At 46.7% G+C, this 25023-nt stretch overlaps 3 protein-coding genes across 10 annotated transcripts in view; 1 reads left to right on the top strand and 2 right to left on the bottom strand.

The window, feature by feature from the left end:
* Nucleotides 1-17933, bottom strand: part of VMP1 (vacuole membrane protein 1) — a 59367-nt gene extending 41434 nt beyond the window's left edge. The window contains exons 1-6 of one of the 4 annotated variants that reach the window (XM_051809826.1): nt 17857-17933; nt 14294-14422; nt 10082-10175; nt 7568-7703; nt 5244-5334; nt 3346-3456 (exon numbers count right to left, since the gene is read on the bottom strand). In XM_051809826.1, coding sequence (XP_051665786.1) covers nt 3346-3456; nt 5244-5334; nt 7568-7703; nt 10082-10157 — 414 coding nt within the window. In that variant the 5' untranslated portion in view covers nt 10158-10175; nt 14294-14422; nt 17857-17933. Of the gene's footprint in view, nt 1-3345; nt 3457-5243; nt 5335-7567; nt 7704-10081; nt 10184-14293; nt 14423-16321; nt 16340-16922; nt 17219-17856 lie in introns of those variants that run through there. The other 3 variants (XM_051809824.1, XM_051809827.1, XM_051809828.1) reach the window with 3 other exon arrangements.
* PTRH2 (peptidyl-tRNA hydrolase 2) lies at nt 17282-19692 on the top strand. Of its 4 annotated transcripts, none has more exons than XM_051809833.1 (2): nt 17282-17300; nt 19037-19692. In XM_051809833.1, exon 2 carries the CDS (start codon nt 19056-19058, stop codon nt 19566-19568), a length of 513 nt encoding a protein of 170 aa, XP_051665793.1. In that variant the 5' UTR covers nt 17282-17300; nt 19037-19055; the 3' UTR covers nt 19569-19692. The 4 variants fall into 4 exon arrangements, with proteins under 4 accessions (XP_051665793.1, XP_051665792.1, XP_051665791.1 ...); XM_051809832.1 differs by lacking the exon at nt 17282-17300 and adding an exon at nt 17947-18010 and having other exon boundaries at nt 18980-19692; XM_051809831.1 differs by lacking the exon at nt 17282-17300 and adding an exon at nt 17955-18010.
* Nucleotides 19693-21203: 1511 nt separating this feature from the next.
* CLTC (clathrin heavy chain) overlaps nt 21204-25023 on the bottom strand; it is a 29779-nt gene continuing 25959 nt past the window's right edge. For both annotated transcript variants that reach the window (XM_051809981.1, XM_051809982.1), the window contains 2 exons: nt 22783-22858; nt 21204-22244 (listed from right to left, as the gene is read on the bottom strand). In XM_051809981.1, coding sequence (XP_051665941.1) covers nt 22120-22244; nt 22783-22858 — 201 coding nt within the window. In that variant the 3' untranslated portion in view covers nt 21204-22119. The remainder of the gene's footprint in view (nt 22245-22782; nt 22859-25023) is intronic.

The following is a 25023-nucleotide window of genomic DNA, read 5'->3' as shown; positions in this document are numbered from 1 at the left end:
CACAATCCACTTCCCAGAGCTGAAGTGAAACCAAAGCACAGGCAGAGCACTGAGAAGGGATGGCCATGGCCCACGATCCCAGCCCAGCACTCCACCTCCTGTCCCTGCTCCGGAGCCCCCGGCACCGCCACCTCATCCCGTCATCATCCACCTCTCCGAGATGTACAGACACCAGAAATTCCTGATGAGCTCCCCTCAGTCATCCTCTGTTGGTGATGAGGTGATTCATGCAGCTCATATTTTCATATACCACTAAGAGAAGAGAAAACATCTCAAGACTGAGGAAAGAGCTGTGCGTGCGCTGCTAAAAACAGTATTTAGAGTCATCAATCATAATAGTTTTATTTCCTACAGAACCACATCATGATCACTATTTTTAAGGGCTGTTTTTAAAGAATTGTGAAAAACCTTTAATGGACTTGAGGAAAAGAAGCCAGCAGACTTGTTTTGAAAGTGTCAGAGTGAGAAGGATTCTTGGAAGAGTGGCCTGCTTCCCTGATCTGCTCCGTGCCAGCCCTCAGCTCGGTGCCAAGTGCAGCACGAGGACTGCTTCCCAAAAAGCCATGTCAAATCCTACATTTAGTGCTGGCTACAACTAAGGGAGCAGCATTAAACTAGGAACCAGCATCACAGACAACGTTCAGGCTCTTTGTAACATACAGAAAGTTCCTGAATCGCAGAAGCAGCAGGAAAAAGCCTGTTATCAAACACACAGAACTGAGCTGTCCCTCTCACAGGGATGTTTGGAGAAAGGACTGGTGAGCAGAAAAAAAAAACACAAATCAGATGTGAACCAAAATGAATCTGGGGCAGAAACACCCCTCCCACACTGAGGCTGCTTCAAACTGTAAATTCTACATTAAGCAAACTGCTTCCAAGTGCTCTTTCCTCAGCTGAGCCTGGGATCTCTCCTGGCACTGGAGCACATGTGGCTCCAGGGAGCAGCTGGTGAGAGATGCTCTGAAGAATCCAGACAAATGAAGGTTTTCAACACTGGAAAAACAGCTAAGCAGGCCAGGGAAAGCAAACATGAGAGTCATTCATATGCTGCAGCTCTTGCATAACCACTCCTGTGACCTGCCCAGGCTGGGCTGGGGACCAGTTTGATATGGAAATCCCAGATACAGTAACTGGAGGGGTGTATTGAATCCAGATGCACCTGTGGGACAGCTGGAGGAGCCTGAACAGGTGCCCACATGCCATCAATTCCTAAATGTGCCCTTCATGGCACAAGACAAGGCTGCAAGACTCCACACGAGCTCAGCAGCACATGGGTGGGCCCAAGGGCATTGTTCTCCCAGCATGTAATTGCATTCCCAACAATCTCCCTGTACATCCAGCTTTAAAATGAGCAATTAATTAAAGGCAATTTGAAAACACTTACTGACTCTGTTCTCTACTGCCAGCAAATCCAGGCACTAGAGCAGGGGTGGGTTTGCTGTTTTGTAACTTCTCACTTCTTTGAGTCAGTAGAAGTTTTAGCATAATGAAGGAATGCAATTAAATTATACAGAACACAAAAAATAGAGAGACAATAATGCAAAAGTTAATGTGGTGAGTTCCACACTTAACCTGCCAGATCTCTCCTTTCAGAGGGAACTGATGTATAAACAACAAAGTAAAACAGCTCAGAGTCCCTCCCTTTGAAAGCTCCTAATTGCTTTGTTTCTAGAAGGGTTAAATCCAGAATATCACCCTGAAATACTTTTTCCCCTGGAAGTTGCAGCAGCAGCCTCATGTTAGTATCTCGTGTTCCCTCTCCCCCAGCTCCGAGCGAGGAGATACCGAGCAGTGTATCGGGAGGAGAGAACATATCCCAGGTACACAGAGCTGCAGTGACAGGAATATTCCGAGTTCAGGCACCGAACACGGTTTTTAAGGCCCTGGACTTCTGTTCTTACACCCCCTCTGCCATCTAGTGGCAACAACCTCCTGGGTTGCACCGAGGTGCAAACCCTGAGGTGCTGACAGGCCTCCAGTGCCCAGAGAGCGTTAATGCACCAGGATTCCTCCTGCAGTGTCACACCTTAGATGTTGATGGCACATTTTTAGCACGTTTTATTCTATAAACACCTTGTAATTGTTCAGTGCGAGCTATTCCTTCTGTTCCCCCCCCCTCCTCACAAAGCTAAGTGAAACATTCCCTCTCCTATTCCAAATAAATACCTTCCCTGGCAATAGTAAACTCAGTTTCTTTCCAGTAATCTCTGGAAGGCTGTTCACCTGCTAAACACCCCTCATAAATTCGACTGATAAGACCACAGAGAAGTTATATTTTCTACATATTTCTGTATAAGTTACTTCAGTGTCAGCTCAGGTCATGGCCTAAACACATCCACGAGGCTCACTCACCCCCCCCACAGGACAATGGAAGTGATATATTATGGAATTTAATTTTCCCAAATGGAAGTAATTTAGAATTATTTTAACACGTGGATTTTCAAACGCAGAGGCAAAGAAAGGTCCTTTCCCTGTGCTTTCTGCCCCCACAGTCTTTAGGACAGAAGCTACACCAAGACTAAGTCTGAGGCTCCTGCAGATGCCATCCCATATTCCAGGCACTGCCCTGCTGTGGGGAAAAGCAGGAGTTTCTTGTTTCTTGTAGTGTTTTCTGTGTTATTGTTAATGATTAAAGCAGCTCGGAAAGTAAACATCTGTAATTGTTCCAAATACAAGATGACATTTGCTGCATAAACTGGTTTTAATTATTTTGTGGCCATGAATCTTTTTCTTAAATCCAGGACAGTGGTTTCATAAACCAGGAACTAATCCAATGGCCAAAAGCAAAACACACCCAAACATTTCCCTGACTTTCTTAGCTGAGCTGAGATAAACAACATCATACAAATTTTCAGAAGTTACTTTATCTTCATAGAAAAACATTTTTCTTCCCATTATTTTCAAAGCAAAATTAACACAGACCAAACTTTAAACCAGCTGCCTATTTCAGTGGCTTCAGTTAGAAAAATGATCATTTAAATAGGCTGAAAAACTTTACATGGAAACATTTGAGCTGCACACACTAGAAAACACTTCATTTAAATCAGGGAATTAAAAGGCCAGAGCTTGCAGATTTTGACTCAGTATTTCAAAGCGAGGATTAAACAGCAGGCTAATATCTCCAGATCAATAAACACAGAGCTTAAAAACTACAAAACCAGGTGGCACAGTACAGAACATGACCAGCATTCACTAGAGCCCAGAGACATTACACTGAGTGCTTATTTTCCTTTAGAAGTACTTCATGTACAGGACTTACAGAATATTTATTTATTCATGTGTTTTAAAATATATAATCATTAAAATACTCAATTCAGAAAGAACACAGTGTGGAAATATCCTTACCAAATAGAGCAGAAAGGTGTGGAGACCTGTTCCAAGGCCAACAGAGGACAGAATGCCCAGTCCTACCCAGTAGGCACACCAGAAGAACTTCTTCTCCATATACCTCACATACTGAAAAAGGAGTCACAAAAGAGAAAAAAAAAAGCCAATTATAATATCTCCAAGGGAGAAAATCAAACTTACAAACTAACACAGACATTTATCTGGGTGATAACAGCTGAAAATTTGTTCCAGTTACAGCACAGACATGGAAAAGCCCCCACATCTGGGAATCAGCAAGTTTCCAGGGAGACTGATGAAAATTCAGGTTCAATGGTAGGAGGTTGAAATCCAGAACAGGAAAACTAGGTGTGAGTGGTGAGCAGCAAGCCCCAGACAATGAGCAGACAGCCTGATTAAATAAAGGAATAAAATTATCTGCACTCCCAGTTAGTCTGTGGAATGTTTCATCTTGGACCAGTGAGTAGCAGGTTTGGTGCTTTTAAGAAAAGATGTAAAGGTTGGTTGTGTGCTGCACACATAAATGAAGGGATATGGGAAAGCCACTGCAAATTCTGGGCATCAAAAGTCCAGCTGGATACACTGGAGCAAAGGGAAGCAGCAGCTCCCTCTCACTGCCACGAGAGCAGCACCAGGAGGATGAGCCAGGCCATGAGCTTGTCTGCATCACAGCCCCCAGAAGAGACAATTGTATATTTTTTATATTTTATATATACCCATTTTATACCATCCACAGACCAACAGCACCAAGGGGAAGTTTACACCAGTCTTATCCAGGCTCTGACCTGCCAGGGTGCAAAACCATCCTGAAAATGCCAAGTGAACATGACTGAGACCACCAGAGCAGAGAGTTCTGGCTGGACAGGTTTGGATTTATTTTCCATCAGGAACAGGCCACTGATTTACCACCTCCCAACCTGCTCTGCCTGGAAGTGCTCAGGTCTCAAGCTGGGATTGAGTGAGCACGAATGGGATGGGCTCAAACATCTCATCTCACTGCCTGACTGAAAGGGTGGTCAGGAATTCCCACCCCCAGGAGAGCTCCAAAGGCACTTGGGGATATGGCACTGGACTTGATGATTCTGGAGGTCTTTTCCAACCTTAATGATTCTGTTATTCTACGATTCTGTGATTCCCAGAGCCACCCTGGGAAGCCAGGAGTCCTGTTCCCAACCTGCCTGTCCCTCAGGCAGCCAGTGACACAACCACCATGCACGGAAGCAGGTTCTCTCAAACTGGGACCCTGCTCACTTCAGAGCTGGGAAGATGGTTCAGTTGCCCAAGGAAATGGGTTTAAAAGGGCAAATCTGACCCTCAAAGAGCAATGGGGAGGGGAAAGGTGCAGACACCACCAACACCTTATGCTTGAGCAATGCCTTACACTTCCAGTGACGCAAAAGCCTTTGCATTCACCAAAGCTCAAAAAAGATTTTAAACAACCATTTGAAATTAATGGGGGTATGAAAAGCATCACAGAACCAGATCTGAACCATGAAGCCATTTTATACCTCCAAATATGCCTATCCTAACTGGTCAGGAGACCCTTCCATAGGAACAGAAGAAACAATTTCTTGGGAACCGCCAAGTTCTACCATGACTCAGTTTAACGTCATCCCTCAAGAGCTCCCACCACTTGTTCCCAGCAGATGTGAAGGAGTGCTCAGCATCTGAGGTGTCCTTACTCAGAGCAGACGAGAGGTGGAACACCCACAGATCCAACAGAACAGACCAAACCATGCAGCTCATCCTCCCTGAGCCACAACTCATCCGCACACAGTCACGACACGGGAGACAAACCCTCAGCGAGCAGTTCCAAAGACACATCGTAATTCCACCAAGATCCCCTTCAGGGAGAAGGAGCATTAGTCACCCAGGAAAGCAGCTTGGAAGTTTCCTACCTGCTGATGAGCTCCCTCGATGTAATAGGTGGCTGTGAGCGTGGCCAGTGCCAGTAAAACACACACCAAGATGCTCCGCCGGTGCCACAATCTTAAAGACAAATGGGCAGTTAGGGTTTGTCATCCTGACCATGCACTTCAAAGCAACTCAGCTGTCCCTGGAGACTGGCTCTGCCTGGGTGCAGTCAGCAGGGATGATGGCAATGAGAAGTTTGCCATCATGAAAGCAATAAACCCCCCAGGAAAATATCTGAGGAGCCTTTTACTCTTTGGGGGGGAATCTCCGCTTGGCCGTGGAGATCAAAGTTCAGCCGCGCATAGTTTGGTGTTTTTAAAGAAAGAAAAACAAAGTAACTGTCTGCAGACAAACACAAAGTGAAAACAATTCAGCCTCTGCAGCCAAGAGTCAGACACAGGCCCCGAGCAGTGGCAAAGCAGGCCCTGGGCCAGGAGGGGCCGGGGGGATTCCCAAGGGCAATTCCCAGCTGTGCTGGGGGCACAACCACAGGGACAGAGGAACACCCCTTTACATTAGTTTGGTTCCCCTGATCTATTGAAATTATTATCTCTTAGCAGCTCCAAGTTTCATAAATATGTTTAGTTAATCATGAAGTTACTGCAGTAAAGGGAGAAAATGTTTTCCAGTGTAATTTGCTACCAAATCACTTTTGAGCCTATTTGGTTTTACTTAGGTTTTCTGCTTGGTGTTTATGTGGCCACGCACAGAAGATTAGCAAATACATTGATTATTTTCTATTATATTGTCACTAATGATATCTAAAAAAGCAAGAGCCAGCATCACTTAACATTCTCAGACTATAACAGCAAACTGTGAACATAACTTATCTAATCAGACAGGGAAAGACAGAAATATGAGACAACACAGGAAAACAGTCACAAATGTTTCATATTAAGCAAACTGAAAAAAGCACTCAAATTATTTTAAAATTAAAGTTAGTGCTGCTTGCATTAGTATGACAATTGGATTTTCAAGTGATTGCCATTTAAGTCACAATTTATGCAATGGAACACAGGAGATCATTAAGAGTCAATCTGAGGTCTCAACTTAATAGCTTATAATAGTCAGGGTTATTTTCTGTAAAGACAACACCGCTGTGCTGCTCAGCAGAGGAGGCAAGTGCTGCCTGTAACAGAATCTGATGTCTAGGAAGCCAAATAAGATTTGAGGTCTTAAAATAAATCCTCAAATGTTATTTCTGCTGGGTTTAAATAAAAGCTTGGGGGTTGTCAGAAACGGCTGATGTCAGACCCAATAAAACAGTTCTCAGGGACAACTCACGGTAGCTGAAAGAATGCACAGAGGGAAATAAGGAGATTTTCTGGGGGGTGTAAAAGGGGATTAAGACTGCACTACATAAACCTGGGCTTTTTCATACAAATAATTTCCAAAGAAAACGGAAAGCAGGAGTTTCTCTGGGTGAATCTGATGTATGAGCACCTCAAACCCGGCCCAGAGGTTTGAGCACAACCTCCAGCACCTGCCTGAGCTCGCTGTGCAGAGGAGCAGCCCCACAGCTGGAATCACCCAAGGGGGGGGATGAGATCCTGCCTTCTCACTGGGAAAATGTTTGTAAACTCAATCCCAAACACAGCAGAGCCCAGTCACCAACACAGGCACTGCGTGGCTGCTGCTCCTGGCACTGTCCTCGTGTTTTGGCACCTAAACCCCTGAGCCTTGTGCACTAAGAACCAGCTCTGCATTTCAGCACTAGCAGGGAATGGTAGGACTGCTCCTCACAGATTCTCTCACTGGAATAAAAGCCAATTTTACCCAGTGTGAAAATAACACTCGGGGAAAGTGCTTCAATAAATCATTTCCTGCCGGGAAAGGACCCACAGAGAAGCAAAGTCCTCTTTGCAGCACCATAAACACCAGAGCAAGTTCAACCTAAGCCTGACCCCTGCCCTGGCTGAGCTGTTTGAGATCATTCAGTGACACCAACACCTACATTAATACGTCAGTATTTAACACTGCAGCCACAAGTACAGTAACTCTTGCCTCAAGGATCCCTAAACACTGTCCCACTCCTTCAAATTGGAATAATAAAGTTTGCAGTTTTCTCCCATGGACACCTCACTGCATTTATGTAACTTGGGCACAAGGTCTGAGTGCACAGCTACAAGTGTGGTGTGTTCCAAAGCCACCTTTAAGGGACAAAAATACACATGTTTTCTGGAAAAAAAAAAAAAAAGAATTTTCAAGCTGTGAATCACGAGGGAAAGCGAGATGTTAGAATGACCTACTGAATCAGAGCATGGGTTTCCCCAGAATGCTTAGTAGAAGTTAAAGAAATGATCTTTACTTTATGGTCCATTCCTTCAAGTTTATTAGAGTTTCCAGGCAAAAATACTGCAAGGTAACAAGCGGTTGTTTCCACAGAACAATGTTCAGCCTCTCCTCCCGCTCCCTTCGCTTCCGTTCACTCAACACAGAGGAATCTGCAAGGGGAAAAAAGACAAAAAGAAATAAAAATAAATAAATAAATAAATCAGTAAAAGCACAGGTTTGCAGTTCAGGTCCTACCCCACCCAAAAATATATTGATTTTTTTTTTAAACTTGTTAGGAAGTTAATGTGAGCTCTCAGCCATCTTTTCTACTCTCACAAAGCATTTGCTCTGAGTGCCTGGGGAATGTCCAGCACAGGGAACAGGGTGGTTTGTTCCTCCCTGTAGGTGACAACGCTTCAGAAATCTAACTTAGCTCAGGGTGCCAAAGGTCTGGCATCTCCAGGAGCCTTTCCTGCACTAGGAGTTAAAACCAGCAGGTCAAATGTGACTTTAGCACTGCAGAGAACACGTTTCACCCTGAACTTTAGAGAGGGTTCTCTTCCAAGGGAGCTATTCCGGAGTTCTCCGACGGAGCTGGATTGAATTACACGGCTCTGCATCCACTGCAGCCTCCCTGTAACTGGATAACAGCACCTGCCTCCCAGGCAGGACCCTCAGGGAAGCCTGGGCACACTCTTCAGCTTCTCCCAAGGTGCTCCCATGGAAAGGACCTGCTTTTATATATATATATATTTTTGTATATATTCCTTGCACTGACACTACACATGGAGCTGGTTTTACTGATTTGGTTGTAACAGAGCTCAACACAGCTCTGCCACACAAAGTACAGGAGAAAGGTTCTTCTAATGAAAGTGTTATTTTATGCTTAAAACAAGTTGAATAAAACCCCCAAACCTCAGCTATTTCTTGGATCAGAATGGCTTGTTCAAAGGTCGGCAGGTTAAAAGCAGTAATAATTCTTCAACTTTTAAAGAAAAGGAATTCTGAGAGAAGAGGAAAAAATACCACTGAACAATGGGAAAAATACACAAAAGTAACCCTTGTATCCAAACAGACACCAAACTTGTTTAAGCATCCCTTACTACACAGTCAAAACACACTTGTTCTGTTTTTGCACTGTAATGTTCAGACATTTTAAGACTTGGAAAAAGCTTTTGCATTTAAAATATTAATCTAACCTGAATCCCCAGCACATTGTCAGCCAAGATGGATCATTTCAGTCTTATCCCAGGAACTGGAACATGCTGCCTTATCAGATATTTGCACAGGAATTGCACACCTTGTTAGTCACACAGCCCATTCCAGTTTGTGTTCCCCCAAAAAAATCAGCTGCTTTAGGTGAACTAACAGAAATCCTACAATGGCAAATCCTGGATAACACCCACATTCCCTCAGAGTTACAGAATGATCTAAGCCTTTAAGTAAAAAAGGCTTTGATTTGTTCCTTGCACACACACACACACAATTAATATTTAAATTCTGCTGCATTCATTGCCCCATGAATTTCAATTCTCTGCTTTTTCTCTCAGTGAGTGCAATAAAAACGCTCCAACCTTGTTTTTTACGACCTTGTTTTTGGTAAAGGTCATAAAAGACAATGGGGTAAGACTGCACACAACTTGAGAAATCACTTGATTACAAAACTTAATTAATATGGAGCTGGCACATCCGAAGGATGACAGGAAACAAACCGAGATGATTATAATTTCCATGCTCTCCTACCCAGCACGGATCATTCAGTGACACAAAGCTCTTCAATAAAACGTCTTTGGGTTATTTTTCATGAGTTCCAAACGTTAACCCCAGGCCACTCCAGGCACACCAGCAGGAAAAACAAGAGGCAAGGCAGGAGGGGAAGCAGTTAAAACTGTTTTGTTGGTCATTCATCATGGAAACCCAATAAATTACAGAGAAGCTGAATTTCAACAGAAGAGCTAGAAATTGGGAGAGTAATAACTGGATTTCTCCCAGAATAAAGCAGATTTTTATGACCAAGTCCTGACTTTTCAGTGCCAAAGGGTGGGGCTGTACAAAGCCTGACTTCTGCCAACAGAGTTTAAGTTTTTAGCTCAGCCCTGGTGCAGCCCCTGTTGGTACCCAAGGCAGCTTTACAGGGCTGAAATGTGGCTGAACTACAGAACGACAACTCTGGGAGGAGAAAAGAGCGTCAGGGAAATGGGGATGGGAATACAAATGGAAAAATGGAAGCATAAAACTATTCCATGGCTTTACAATGCATAAATCCTGCAGACTTGAGGCTTAGAGATGACTGAGGCTCCCAAGATTGATTCAGGCCTTGAGGCCCTTCACATTATGAGGGGATGAAGTCACTGAATCCCAGAATCCCAGACTGGTTTGGGCTGGGAGGGACCTCAAAGCCCATCTCATTCCAACCTCCTCGTGCCACTCACAAGATCAGGTTGCTCAGGGCCCAGCAAAGTGCACCCACATCGATTCCTTTTCAATGTTATGTTCATTTTAGACCCCCAAGTGCCCAGCTGAGCACCCCAGGTGAGCCCCCACCTACCTGTGAAGTTGCCATTGTGCTGCTCTTTGCTCATTGCTGTGCGTCTCTGGTCACAGTCTGTGCCATTCTCTGCCATCTCATAGATCACTCACGGCTGGGGATCTAAGGCAGGGGGAAAGCAAAGAGCACAGTGGCTGCTTTTGGTTAGGAAGGCTCCATGAACTCCACAGTCAAAGGATCCAGCAGTTCTCCCAACCCAAATCCCAGCTACCCTGCATTACACCACCGAACAGGAGAACGTGATTCAGGTCCCACAATGACAGAGATTCAAACATTCCCACCTACGGAATTCTAAATTTTTCACTCAAATGACAAAACTCCCTCACTTGTAACAACCCCACAAAAGCTCCTTAACAATCCCTTCCATGACCCAACCCACTGTTTGGGCTCCAGGAGCAGCAGAGCTTCCCACAGACCTCACTCCAGCCCTCGGAGAGGTGCTTCAGATGGTTCTCACCCTGGCACTGAGCTCCAGGTGTGCAAGGAGAGCTCAAAAACCTCCCAGCCTGAAAAGCTCAACCCTCAGCTGGTAACTAAGATACAGAGCTGCAGCTCCTCTTCTGCACAGTCTGATCTCTGGAAACCAGAAAAGGCAAACTCTTCAGAGGACAAGAGCTGTGTGAGGGGAGGCCCTTGTGAAAATGTCCATTCTCTCTGCTGGCTCAGCCCTAAAAACCCAACAGAACAGCTGTGGTTTCCCTTATCCAGGAGAGTAAATAGTGCAAGAACTAAAAGCCAGCACAAACCAGAATGTTGCAAGAGCTTCTTTTTTTTTTTTTTTTACTCCTCAAAAAAAAAAAACCAAACAACCCACCTCAGACCTGAAGTGCTGACAATTCTTATGCAATCAAACACACAGAGAGTGGCCAGTTGGACTCCTTGCTTTAAAAGCCCTCTCTTGAATCTTACAACAGGGTCTGGAATTTTATTTTGGAAAAGAGGGTCCCCCAAAGCTAAAGCATCTTATCTGCACTGCATTTCTCCCTGTAAGCAAACGTGATTTACAGTTTTTGATATGCTGCTTTTGTTGGAAAGAATAGTAGTGCAACATTAAAATGACAGGTTATATAAAACTGTCCAGTGGAGGAAATTAAACTTCTGCAGAAGAAATACTTCCCCTTTGATTTATGCTGGGCTCAGGTTTGGTAAACAGGAGTGAGATCACCCCCTTGATTCAGACTGCAATAATTTTGTCACATTTTAAAATAAAATGTTCAAAGACTTCAGACACTGCATTTAATATTTCCAGGGTTTCACAAGTCAGTTTTAGACAGATGTTCTTCCAGACAGGTACAAGCCTTGTGCATTACTTGTAGTACACATAGATAGAATGTGATTATTAAAGGGGTTTTTAGTTAAAAGTCAGTAGTCAAAAGCATCAAGGTCCCAAGGAGTTCTTCCTCCAACACCTCCTCCTGACATGAAATGTGCAGAAACAGAGCTCTGCCTAGTTAAACCAGCCAGCAGAAACTAATCTCAGGCACGTTAGTTTTTATTCACTGCAACTGGAGCCCCAGAATACCCAAACCACCGAGAAAATTAATAAAACAGTTATTAAAAAAAGCAATAAAACACAGTAATAAAAAAGCCTGCTCGTGAAAAATGCCAAGGGCTCCACAGTCAACCAAGGACAAGAGGAATGACCTGCTGCAGTGGGAGCTCTACAGCATCACTGCAATCACCTGCAACCCAGGGATTGCTCCCAACTGACTGTCAAATTCCAGGGAATTTGATCCTCTCCCTCTCCTCGGGTCACTTCAGGGCAGCCTGGCACTCTGCAAGTCAGGGGAGTTACCCCAGCACTCAGCTGAGGATGGCAGTACAAGGATCAAATGTTCAGCCACCCCCTCATTCCACCAGGAGATGGGGGAGTGTTTTATTTCTACTGACTGCACTTACTTGTGCTTACCTTTGCTATATATTTAAATATCTATTTAAGAAAATATGCAATATAAGCTTATATATCCACATTGTGCATCACACACAGGCATCACACACATTTGCACACACAAAGCTCCGACTGCAGAGGGGAATATTGGGAATGGACCCCCACAGATACAAACCCTGATGTCCACAGGAAGCAAAAACCATCCAGAGATGTGCACACAGCCACACACACAAAAAAAAAAAGAGTGTTCTGGTTTAGGGAACTTCAGTCACATTTTGTTGACTTAAATAGAGCAAACACTAGAAAAAAAAAAAAAAGAAGGCAACAAAAACTTCAGTGGGAGCCACAGGTTCCTCATTTTGAAATCCATCTTTTTTTTTCCGGGTGCAAATCCAGCCTTCAAAGTTCAAGTCTCGGTTGGTTTGGTCTCTGCTCTCAGCTTCATCACATTCCAAGGAAGTTCACAGACTGGAATGCAAACTGCTCTCCACACCTGATGCTGAAAGCCAGGCTGTGCACAACACAAATCCCACTGAAATCCATGGAATTCCTCCATGCCTGGGGGTCTCAGGTGTTGTTCCAGAGGTGTGACAGCTTTCAGGAGCTCCACTCCCAGAGCCACTCCTCCCCTGCCTGCTTGGCAGGGCACTAATCCAGGATTAGCTTTGCATAACACCTCCTCAAGCACACAAGTCAACATTTACAGTAAAGCAGAGAAATAATCCCCTTCCACACTTGTGCAGGGGGAATACTTGGGAAGGAGGCCTCCAGGTTCACCCACCCTGCAGAGAAGCTCTAAAAATTCCTGTTTAAAAATCCAGCCTACTTGGGAGAATTGGACACCTATCACGTGGCAACTCAGAGAGCAAACCTTTCCTGGTTTTAGGAATCACTTCCTGGTTTACCCAGGTCTAATTATACTTAAATCATCTTAGCACAAGGGGCTGGAGGAGGCACATCCAGCAAGCTCAGGGCTCCTGATCTGCTGTGCTGATTGATGCCTGTTGGAGTCACTAGTCCTGCACTAATTCCTCCCCACAGGGATTAACTGGAATGGGAGTCTGCCCCAAAATGGAGTCACCCTTCATTAACTGAGCCCATATTCCCAAATCTACACCCAATCCATGAGAGCTCACCATAGGAAATTAAATCCCAGCTGCTAAACAGAACTTCACTTGCTGACTGAAAAAAGGACAAGAGTCCATCCCTAAAAATAAGTTTGCCAACTGCATGGAGTAGTTACCAGCAAACACAAAAATAAACTATTTAAAAGAGAGAGGAAAAACAACTGTGACCAGTTTTTGTAGCAGGGTGGCTTAGATCATTTGTTAGAGCTGTGCTCACACAAGAACTGCTTTGTAGGGCTGCACAAAGAGCCCACAATGCAGCACTCAGCTCCAGTGAAACCCAAACCAGGAAGTATAAAAAAGACAATTATTGCCAGTCAGAAATGGGAATGGGTCAACAAGAAGGGTTTATGGTAACTGTGACTGGCACTTCTCAGCATAAGTGAGACAAAGCAAGACAAGCTCTCAGAGCAGGAGAACACAACAAAATCAGGCACTGCAGTATCTGCTCTCTGCAACCAGAGAAAGGGACAAAAGTCTCTTCTCTGAAGCTCTGGGGAGGCTGAGGCAGCACCCAAGTGTTGGGTGCACTCATGCAAAAAGGAACAGTTTTGGATGAGGCACTTGGGTGTTTGCACTCTCACTTGGAGGAGCAGAATGTGGCCTCTTGCTCTGCACTAAGGATTTTGGAGGACTCTTCTCCACCGTGCTGGAACAACAAGGAGGCTATTTTAATGATCCCACTGCTTTCCCAGACATTGTTGGAATCACTCATTCTTTTTGCTAAAGAGGTCCTGGAGCCCTGACTCTCATCTCCATCAGTCACTGGTCTCACAGCTGGTACAACCAGAGCTACAGCTTGGAGCATTTTGCTGCTGTTTGGTCCCAGCCACCTCAACAGCACCCACTCCCAGTCTCGTGCCATTCCTTGCATTTTAAGCCAAATGCTCCAATCCTGCTGCTTCTTTCTCCTCAACTTTTCTGATAACCCTTCCTTCTTCCTTCTCTACATCACCATTCTTCAGTTACACAAGAACAAAAGATTAAAGCCCAGCCTTTGCAGGCAGGGAAGGAGCTGCATTAAACTAGACAGTGGTAACCTGTGCCAGGGTTTTGTTTCAGCCATCAAATGCTCTACAGGGCCACGATGCAAACGGGAATAAATTAAGTTTGGAGAGCACCTTCCCTCCAAAGTCAAAGGCTGCCTGGCACATGAGCACGTTTAGGTAAAGGATGGGATCAGCTTTGAAGTGAAACATTACCTACCCTTCAGCTCTGTCCCTCTCCAGTCCTTCCCCAGGATCCAGAGGCAGTGGAACAGCCACCTCCGTGCTCAGCTCTGCGGCTCTCGAGCCCGAAGAGGCTCCTCTTCCAGCCCTCCTGTCCCTGCAGAGCAAGATAACACTTGTCCATCATGTGACACAACTGACACAGCCACTCTCTTGGAGGTTAATAACTTTCCTAAAGGCAGCAGGAAATAAAAAAAGTAACTGCTTGATTTCCCCCCCCCCCACACTCCTTTAACACCTCTGGGAAGCATTCAATTAAAATAAATTAGGGCACATCTCAAAGATGGTCCAAATCCCCACAGATTTAGCTATAATGGGTTATTTTGATAGGAGTGCATTTATTCCCATACTCAAAATGTTTTTCTAACTAAAATAGTTTAATCCCTCAAAGGAAAAGTAATTCAGTTAAAGACCACAGGTTTCCATTTTGTGGGTTATGCCTCTGTACACCAGACCTATTTTCCAATTCCTACCCAAATACTATTTCAAAAGAATCCTCTTACAATTTAGAATTAAAATTTCCATTTTTTTTCCCCCCCAAAAAAGACTTTGGGACACGTTTTAGGAAGGACTCATTTAATATTGTTGTAACCTGAGTTTCAGGGATGCCACGGAATTTCTTTTGAGGTTACTAAAAGTTCTGTCCCTGCCACTAAGGCCACATATATTAAACTGTCCTGAAAGATGGTAGGAAATTAAAAATACACATTGTTTGGGTTTTTGTGGGGATCTCACTGTGCCCCAGCACCCCTTTCACCAAAACTGATGGCTTGGAAAGACTGGGATGGGCAGAGAGAAAGGCTTTGGAGAGAGAGGCCACAGAGCACTGGAAGACAGGCTGTAACTTAATATTCAGGTGACTAAACACAGTATAATTCACATCCTTAATTCCAGAGGGCTGTTCAGGCATCCATGCCCAGACAGTGCCCAGGGGTTTGTCTCGGCCCTCAGATGCATCCTGAGCTCTGGAGGTGAAGTCAAGCTGCCTCCTGTCATCCTCCCTGTGCTTCCAGGGACACAGAGGGAAGAAAGGTCCCAGGAATTGTCAACACACACCCTGCACAAAACAGGCCTGCTAAAGTTTGACTAGGAAAGAAAAAAAGAGTTAAAACATAAACCCAGCCCTGAGAATCACCACCTGACTCTTCCAGCCAGTGCAGATTTGGCAGGAACTTTGCCTTCATCCTCTTTTGAAAGTGCTGGGAGACAGTTTCCTCACAAGTGGCTGCCTGAACCTGCCCAGCCATTATGTCCAGAGTGCTGCTCCTGGAAGAGGGAGCACAGCACAGATGAAAGGGGATGACCAGGAGCACTTGACAAAGCTCACAGAACACAGTGCCTGAAATGAGCTCCTGAGACAACAAGTCCTGCTTTTCACGGACATCAACAGCCTCTAAGTGGAACCAACTGAGATTTCACACACTCCACCTGCCCTGGTGAGGACACACTGCCCAGACAAGGCTCACAGATGCTGATTCTGAGCCCTGTGAGAGAGGAGAACATTCTTTTAATCAGTTTAAATACACTGAACAACTGCCTGCCTCACTAATAACATCCTGCTGTCTCCCGGGGTCCTCTGGTCAGGGCAGCACCAAACCCAGCAAGGTGTGGGGGTTTCAGTGCTGTATTTCACCCTGGAACAGGGACATGAAAAGCTCAGTGTTGGAACAGCTTCAAGGCTGTGCCCTTTGTCCTCAGGGCATGGCAAAGTCCACCCAGCTCACAGTTCTCCACAGGGAACAGCAGTTAAAGTTCCAACTCGCAGGTTCCCATCACCATACATCAGGAGCTGTAGTTTTTTTGCTTTAAACCCACAGTTTTTTAAAGAAATACAAGATTTCCAAACACTCACTGATTACACAGATCATTCTGAGCAGAGGGGTGGTCAGGAACATTCATGACATTCAGAAGATATTCAAAGATCACAGGAAAAAAAGGCTTGAAGGTGGAAACAATGCAAACATTCAAGTAAGAGACTTGTTCCCAGTGTACTCACCTTCCTCATTGCTACCACCCACTTGAAAAGCACTGAGTCTCCTCCTCCCCTTCCCCACAGCAATTACAAACACTCCTGATTTCAGCTGCTCAGTAGGACACCGAGCAAAGCTCAAATTACTCAGCAGAGCTCACCTCCTATTGCACAACTGGAGACGTGGGTTTCCAAACCCTCACTGGAAAACATGGGATGAAGCCATTACAACTGTCACTTACCCAGGAAGGAATAAGGAAGGGGCTCTTCCATAGTGCAGAAAGAATGGATTGAAAGCAAGAGGACTGGCATAACGAAGCCTGTTTCAATGAGCTAATGAAAGCATTAAGAAGAGCTGATACAGGTTATCATGAGGTAGGATGCTACAAAGCATAAGAGCCCCCAGTGAGGGGAGGAACCGAGCAAAATTAACCTTCAAAGAGCAGAATTCCTAATAGCAACGCCCCCAAATCTGTTGGGTGAAACAATCTTAGAATTCCTGGCAGCAGAACAGCACCAAAATCCACTGCCCAAACACAGCACAGGTGCTCCAGGGCATGAGAGAGTAACATCACACTTTCTCCACCTCAACCCACATTCTCACCATTAACTAAACCAGGATACCCACTTGTTGGTAAGCACAGACCAGAGGAAACAAGGACAGCAGAGAGCCCGGAAGAAATGTGGTATGGATAACCAGGGGATAACCTGGATTCACAGTGCTTTGTAGACAAACAGCTGCTATCAAACACTTATCAGCCCTTCCCTCGGGTCACCTGCATGACCTGCCAAACATCCAGGAGGCACAGCTGGAACAAAAACGGGAATCTTGCTGCTTTATTATCTCCTGTAAACACCAGAGGACATTGGGCAGAGAACAGAAAACCAGACAAACGCAGCAAAGGGGCTTAACCTCGGTCAGGAGAAAAGAAACATGAAGAATCTCCACGGATTTGGGCCTCACCGCCCCAAAAACCACGAGCAGTCCATAGGATCAGGGACGCTGGTAGTTACAACACAGTAATTCCTGCTGGGGAGGCAGGGGGAAGGCACGGTAATTCCTGCTGGGGAGGTGGACAAAGCCCGTCGGTCCCGACTCCCCGCACCCAGCAGAGTGGATTCCTCCCTGTGTCATCGGGCACCGTCCCTGCGGCCGGAGCGGGGCGAGTCCATCCCACACCTCCCGCGGGTCTGAGGGAGCAGAGCCGCTCAGATCCAGAGGGACGAGCTGGCAGCACCTCATTTATCCACACCGATTTATCAGTAAAACCTGAACGCCGGCGAAGAGCGACCTCCCCTCCCACCCTCCGCCCTCACGGCGCTCCCTCCTGCCGCCCGGTCCCCACACGCGGCTCCAGGGCCGCGTCCCTCCCATCCCCTGGTTTGTACAACACCGCCCCGGCCGGTGCCGGGTCGCGGTGCCCCGGGACCCTCCGGAGCCGCCCGGGCTGGGGTCTGCCCTGCCCGCGGTCACTGCGGGGCCCCTCGTGCCGTGAGGGGACGGGCAGCGCCGGGGGGTCCCGCGGAGGGGAGGGTGAGGCGCCCGCCAGTCCCGCACTCACCGCGCTCGGCGCCGGCAGCTCCGCTGGGCCCGGCACGACGCGGAACTGGGCCCGGCTTAACCCGCCCCGTCCCGCCCTCGCCGTCCGTCACTTCCCGAGCGCCGCAGGCCCGTCACGGCCGGGCGGGAGCGGCGGAGCCGAGCGGGCGCGGCGGGTGAGCAGGGACCCCCATGGCCCCTCATTGTCCCCTCATGACCCCCTCATGGTCCTCTCATGCCCCCCCCATGGTCCTCCCATGGCCCCTCATGGCCCCCTCATAGCCCTCTCGTGGCCCCTCGTGGCCTCTCGTGTCCCTCTCTTAGCCCCTCATGGCCCTCTCATAGCCCCTCATGGCCCCCCGAGGGTCGGAGGGCCCGGCTCGGTCGATCCCCGCTCGGTCTGTGCCCCCGTTCCCCCCTCAGGCCCCAACGGCCGCGGGCCTGGCGGGGCCGGAGCTGCCGAGGTGGGGCCGGAGGCGGCCCCGCTCCGCTCCCGGGGACCGGCACCGAACTCATTTTGGGGTGTTGGCGTAAAACCCTCCAGCGTTTTACCGCTTCTCTGCGCATTTTTTAGGTGTAGTTTTGGCGTGAGGAAAGACGGAGAGAATTGGGGTTGTTCAGCCCGGAGAAGGCTGTGGGGTGACCTAATTGTGGCCTTCCAGTGCCTGAAGGGGACTTGGAGGAAAGATGGAGCATGGAGTGACAGGACAAGGGGGAATGGCTTCATATTGAGAGAGCAGGGTTAGATGGGAGATTAGGATGAATTCTCCCCTGTGAGGGTGATGAGGCCCTGGCACAGGCTGCCCAGAGAAGCTGTGGCTGCCCCATCCCTGCAAGTGTCCAAGGCCATGTTGGAGCAAACCTGGGATAGTGGGAAGTGTTCTTGCCCATGGCAGGGGTGGGACTGGGTGATCTTCAAGGTCCTTCCCAACCCAAACCACTCTGTGATTCTGTGATAATTTGCCATTTGTTATTAGCTCTGTTCCTGAGCTGAAACCTGCCACCAGTGACATGTCTGCAGTTAGAAACCTGTGGCTGGGGAAGGAGGAGACCGCGCACCAGGAAAGGTGTCTCTGAACATCCTTTCCCAATGAGTGAAGCTGGAATTGCCCTTTTGTGTTTCTAACAAGTGTTGTTGTTTCCAGATAACCGGGTGAGAGCTCCCCAAATGCTCAAGTAAATTCTCTTCTCCCCTTCCATAGCCAGTGTCCAGAATCCACCATGGACTATCTCACCAAGCTCCTCGGCGTCGTGGCTGGAGTCGCGTGCGGCCTGTGCCTGGGATGGGGCATCCGTGAGAGGCTCCTGAGGAAGCGCAAAGCGGGAACACCTGCACCTCCCAGCACCCTGGAGGGCGAGGCAGACGTCATGGCAGAGTCCGGGGAGTTCAAGATGGTGCTGATCGTCCGCCAGGACCTCAAGATGGGCAAGGGCAAAGTGGCAGCCCAGTGTTCCCACGCTGCTGTCTCTGCCTACAAGCAAGTGGAGAGAAGGAATCCCGAGCTCCTGAAGCAGTGGGAGTACTGTGGGCAACCCAAAATAGTCCTCAAAGCTCCTGATGAGGAGACTCTGGCCCAGCTCCTGGCTGAGGCAAAGCGCCTGGGACTGACCGTGAGCTTGATCCAGGATGCTGGGCGTACTCAGATAGCTCCAGGCTCCAGGACCGTCCTCGGCATCGGACCAGGGCCAGCTGATGTCATAGATAAAGTCTCTGGTCACCTTAAACTCTTCTAAACTAGGACCAAAATAGTTGATGTATGTCAGTACTGAAGGGTTACAATCCAAGTTTGGGCGTTTTCCCATATGCTCTCAGTTTAAATAAAATAAGTTTTGTAAGGTTTACATTTGTAAATCATGAGTTTCTCTGGTTTGTGTGTTATGTTCCAAAGGGGGGAAGAAAACACTTGGCTCAGGGGAGTTGAAGAAAGCAGAGGTGGCAGAGTTTTACTACCCCCAGGAAGGAACCCCCAATATTTACAACTTGTGCAATGGGTTGAGGATTTTGTGTGGTGGGTGGTAGCAAAGTTCAAGAGAATTTGTCCCATGTGCTCAAAATGGCAAGGTTTCCCCTTTCTGCCTGTTTTTGAAGAGATACATTCTTTAATTCAGAAAGGATTGGCAGGTGAAGCAGTTAAAAATCGCCCCAGATTGCTTGGGGGGAACTGCAGCCAACGTCCTGCCCCAGTTTTGGGAGAGCAACTGATGCAATAACCTGTAACTGGTGTGAGACTGACTGGTTGAACTGGGTTTGCAGCCCAAGCCTTAGGAGCTGGTAAATAGTTGTGGGGAGCAGCTGTAAGCTGAGCTCCCCTCTGGAGGGGTCTGTGTGGCTCCTACACCTGCAAAAATGTGCAGTTTAGCCGAGGTGGAGGGAGTTACCCTCACACAGACAGGTTGGCACACAGGGCCACACTTAAATCCTGTGTTACTTGGGGTTAACCATCCTCCCAGGTTTAAGGAAGGAGTTACAGATGTTACTGGGCAGTTCAGAGCACACTGGTCACAGCTCAAGTAAATTCTACCTCTACAGCTCCGTTGCAGCTCTGATGGTAAATAGGCAAGTTCCCTGCACTTTTAGCAGGTGGAATTTCTGCAGGTCAGTTTTGTAACAAATCTGGTTTGTAAGAATTCTGTTGAGCACCTTTTACAGCCTCATGGCCATGTTTTCCAGCTGAGCACCAAAGAAATAGGTTGTAAGAGAGGGAACAGAAGGATTTGTCTCCATCAGTCATGTTTACAGACCCAGGAGGAATGGCAGAGGGGCTGACATGAGTTTTATACTGCACCTCTCAGGCATAATCCTTTCAGACACACAACTGTGGGGTTCCCAGGAGCAAGGGAGAAGGGGATTTGGCCTCAGAGTCGGATCCTGGCACCAACTGTGGCCCCTGGTTGAGACAGGAGCTCTGACAGCTCTCACAAACACAAACCTGGCCAGTGCTGTAACACTCATTACACTCAAATATGACAGTATTCATAGAGAAACATTTAAGTCAATTTTATTTGAAGCTAAATATGTTTAAGGCAATTTACATACCTAGAACATGATCTCAATTGAACTGGCACACCCTACCACAATCCTAATGTATCATCTGCTCAAATCTGCTGGAGTTGACCACAGTGCAGCCAACTGGTGAAAAGTGCTATTTTCTTCTCTCTGGCATCATCTTTCTATAGAAAAAGCATTACATATTTTCCTGTATCGCCCCCTCAGTGCAAGACCCCGCTACTGGTCCCCATTGCTGCTCTTCTACTGGCCCCCTCAGACCCCTGCCTGCATTGCCCCACACCAGCAGCACTGTAATACTTGGTTTGAGTTGGAAGGTCCTTTTTGAAGACAGTAAAGTGAAGCTACCACTGTGCAGCATGTCCACAGTCCAGTAATTTATTTTTAAATCGCGTAATTTCAAATTGCACAAACAAAACTGAACAGCAATATGCTTGAATTCTCTCTTCTGTACACTCAAAACAGTGATCTAAAACACCACAATATCCAACATACACAAACCTCAGGGCAGGGTTAGTAAATACACAGATTGGAATCATGGTGCTCTGTTCCTGAATGGAATGTCCCACAAAAGCACAGGATACAGCACAACATAAGGTCATCTGTTACATATGGAGTGAGCAAAAAGACACTAGCATTTTCTATATGCATAACTGGAAAAACCTGCATAGGTTAAGGGGGAAAAAAAAAAAACAAACAAAACCAAAAATTTTTACTCATTTGAAGTCAGGCAAGGTTGTCTGTACGCATTGGAAATTCTTTTAGAGCTATGCAATCCAACCCAGGGAGGATATGCTGATTAGTGTTGTCTCTTGTCAGCAGTCTTGCAAGGTCAAATACAAGTATCTTGGCTTTAGCTTTCTCCAAATATACAGTGAGACTTAAATGCATTTAGAATAGACAGTACATACTGTAAAGCTGCTCACATACAATGAACTTAAGATTCAATATTAGAGTGTAACACTATAGAGTGCAAATCAGAATCTTCACAATAGACTTAATGGTAATAAGCAGTCCTGCAAAAGCCCACTTGAACAAAGTCGTTTTAAACTATTCCCCTTTCGAAAGTAAAAGTCTAAATGACATGGAATGTGGAAAAAAGATTTAAACAGAGGTGATTCAAATCGTTTGCGCTAGAAAAAACAGTCCTTCATGAAATAAAGGTTACAAGAACACGAGGCAGAACTCTTTGCTTTTCCCTGTTATGAGTTAAAGCGGGGAGGGACGGTGGAGTTTCAGTAAGAAAATACGCTGCTCCCAAGGGAGTTGTGCTGCAGCTCACATGCTGTACCCAAAGCCAGGCTGGGGCTGCCCGTAGGGAGGTGCAGTGTAGCCGTAGCCAAAAGGTGCTTGTGGAGGAACTGCGACACTGGGTCCCGCTGTCAGCATGAGCTGGGGCTGGCCTGCAACACACAAACGGCATCTTTAGTGCCCCTGCACTCAGCACAGCTCCTGTAACTGCCCCGGGGGTATTTGTGTGTTTAACAGCGAGGCCCTGCCCAGCTGCTTTGGGGGCTGTGGGCCAGGGGGGGATTTCCCCACAGAACAGCAGGACAGAGTACGTGGCTGAAAATACTGCACTGGAAAGTGTATGAAGAAAATCTCACTAGAACTAGTGGAATAACCTGGATACAAAGAAAATACCCATGTTGGACAAGAGCCAAATAATGCCCTCGCTGGAAGGCTGGAATAGCACAGCTCCTGCACACCCTTCCTCAATGAGCCAGGACAACCTTAAATCCTGCAAGCCCACAGCCCACCTCAGCAGCCACGGCATCAGAGTGGCACTTTATCTAGTATTTTGGAACACATTCCTTAAGACTTGATTTCACATGAAAAACATTCCAATTTCCAAGGATTTCCTTGGGAAAAACCAAGATTAGAGAAGTGTTGTTTTAGGAGCAAAATGTGTTATGGACAACACATGAACTAAAGCATTACCATAAACAATAGGTTGTGTTTCTGTAGCTTGCTCCTCTTCCTTTCTCAAAGACTCTGATGCATCCAGTTTGTCCACCTGGAATTGAGACCAACAATTAAAAAATCTCCTCTGAAACAGGTACTTACTTGTGGCAGAGAAGTGGAAAAGCCTTAGTGGTATGTTAACACCCATCCAGAAAAGGAGACCATTTACAAGTTAAGATCAATTCAAGTAGCAATGTTGGTACTGGTGCAGTCAAGATTCTGTTTCCTGAAAAAAGCCCTCCTTGAGGCATTTGTGTAACTGCTTTGAAAGCTCACTCCAGGCTGAAGCTTTGTACCAAAGCCTCCGTACGGGACTGGAGCTACCTGGACATCAGGAATTAGCTCATCAGGGTCGCTCCAACTACTTCAAACCAACAGCCTTTAGGATTTGAGCACAGTCTCAGTTGGAGACCTTTGGCATTGGAGCAGGAGAAGTTTCCCTGAAGACAGCACTGAGGTAAAATAATCTGATTTAGGTACAGCAGACTGCAATAGCATCCGACATGTCACTTGAGCCTCAAGATTTCACTTTCCAAACCCGTTCACTCATGCAATTTAAGTTCAAATGCAGAGAATGCATGTGTATAAGACTTGCTTTTTCCACTCCAGAACTGTGTGGCAGTCAGCCTAAACCCACAGATACTCCAATTCTTCCAGCTTAACACACAGTAAGGACACAAGCCTGGCCAGCTCCAGTGCTGCACAGTGAGTGCACTCGTGCTCTCAGCCCACCCCTACAGAAAGGCAAGAGAAGAGACTTATTCTGCAGTGAAATATTGCTTGTTACTAAAACAGATCCAAGGGAACTCAGCATTTCTACAGTCTAAGGCAGGCCCTGAAACTAAAACCACAAAATGAGGTATTGATATTTTACCTGGGAGACAAGATTTAGGGTAAAGTCGAAGAAAATCACGCCAATTACTTTTAAAGACAGTAAGACAACTCACAAACCAGATTAACCTTTCATTTCATTTGTGTCCTTAATAAAGGTGTTTGAAGACAGGTTTCCTGCACTTACACAGGGTCAGTGTTACTTATTCAGCTGCACCAACACCCGGGAGTTGAACAGTTTCCAGTTTAACTGTGCTGCATTAACAAATCTCTGAGAGCTGTGAGTTACATGTGTTCCATAAGCCTGTTTACCCATAACCTCAAGCTGAGGCACAAACCCAGGAGGTGGCAGAAGTGCTGAGCTCGAGTTCCCTCCCTGACTGGGCTTCCATGACCAGCCTGTTGGTTGCCTCACCCCAGTGTCTGGTTTGCTGCTGCCAAAGTGCCCAGGATCGTGTGCCAACGCTCCCAGACTCATTCCCAGAGCCTGTGCTGAGAACTGCACTGTTTTCAACTCAAACAGCAACACACTGAACACAGAAGCACAAGTTCAGAGATGCAAATCCAAGGAGAATGTGCAGAGGTTGCTACTAAGCAGAGGCATTTGGCTTACACACACTTGGAAAGCCTCCAGCCCAGGACATTCAATGCATTTTTGACCCAGTTTTGATGCCTCCCCTCAGAGCTCAACAAATCTTTACGGTCACAAGCGCGAGTTTGAAACCAGCCTGCAGGATGGTTCTTACACCACTTGCTCGAGCATCACCAGGTTCAGGGCCCTACACACTTGTAGCAAGATTGATTTCAAGGCTTTTCCACAGGGACTGCAAGAAGCTGCAGAGGAAAAGTAACATGCATTCAATGTTCTCGTGTCATGTGTGCATGAAAAAGAGGCAAGAGTACTGAAGCACGAGTGAGGGCTGAAGATGACTGCCAGACAGGCTCCCCCCAGAAAACCACAGCAGCCCACAGCAATGCCTTGGAGCTTAAGGAAGAGTGGGATGTAATTGCAATGACTGCTACACATGCTTAGGTTATGCAAACACTGCAGTTCAATTACCTTTTTTCACACACACGCTCTCCTACTGCCTCACTGACTACTGCTGAAGGGCCTCACACTACTGCTGGTCAGGTCAGCCCTGAGTGCCACTGGTGTCTTTACAACAGTTTGCATTCAGTTCATCTTCAAAGCCATTTGTCACTTTGTCTGAACCACATTAATGGAAAACTCCCACTAGGGCTGAGCCCTGGGCTAAGGAGAATCACAGTGGGGTTTGTGGGGAAGCAGATGGACAGAAACCTCGGATTGCCCTTCTGAAGGTCAAAACTGCACAGCAAAAGGCAAGCCCTGGAGTAGCCTCAGAAGAGCAATAAGCATTACCATTT

The sequence above is a fragment of the Manacus candei genome, unplaced genomic scaffold (assembly GCF_025592945.1).
Source record: "Manacus candei isolate 608988 ecotype Guabito, Panama unplaced genomic scaffold, ASM2559294v1 h1tg000076l, whole genome shotgun sequence".
Taxonomy (NCBI): domain Eukaryota; kingdom Metazoa; phylum Chordata; class Aves; order Passeriformes; family Pipridae; genus Manacus; species Manacus candei.
Note: the sequence above shows the minus strand (reverse complement) of the source record. Positions and strands in the feature narration are given on the sequence as shown.

What these genes read in the sequence shown, in the direction of transcription:
- PTRH2 (XM_051809833.1), top strand. Translation starts at nt 19,056, where the DNA reads ATGGACTATCTCACCAAGCTCCTCGGCGTCGTGGCTGGAGTCGCGTGC.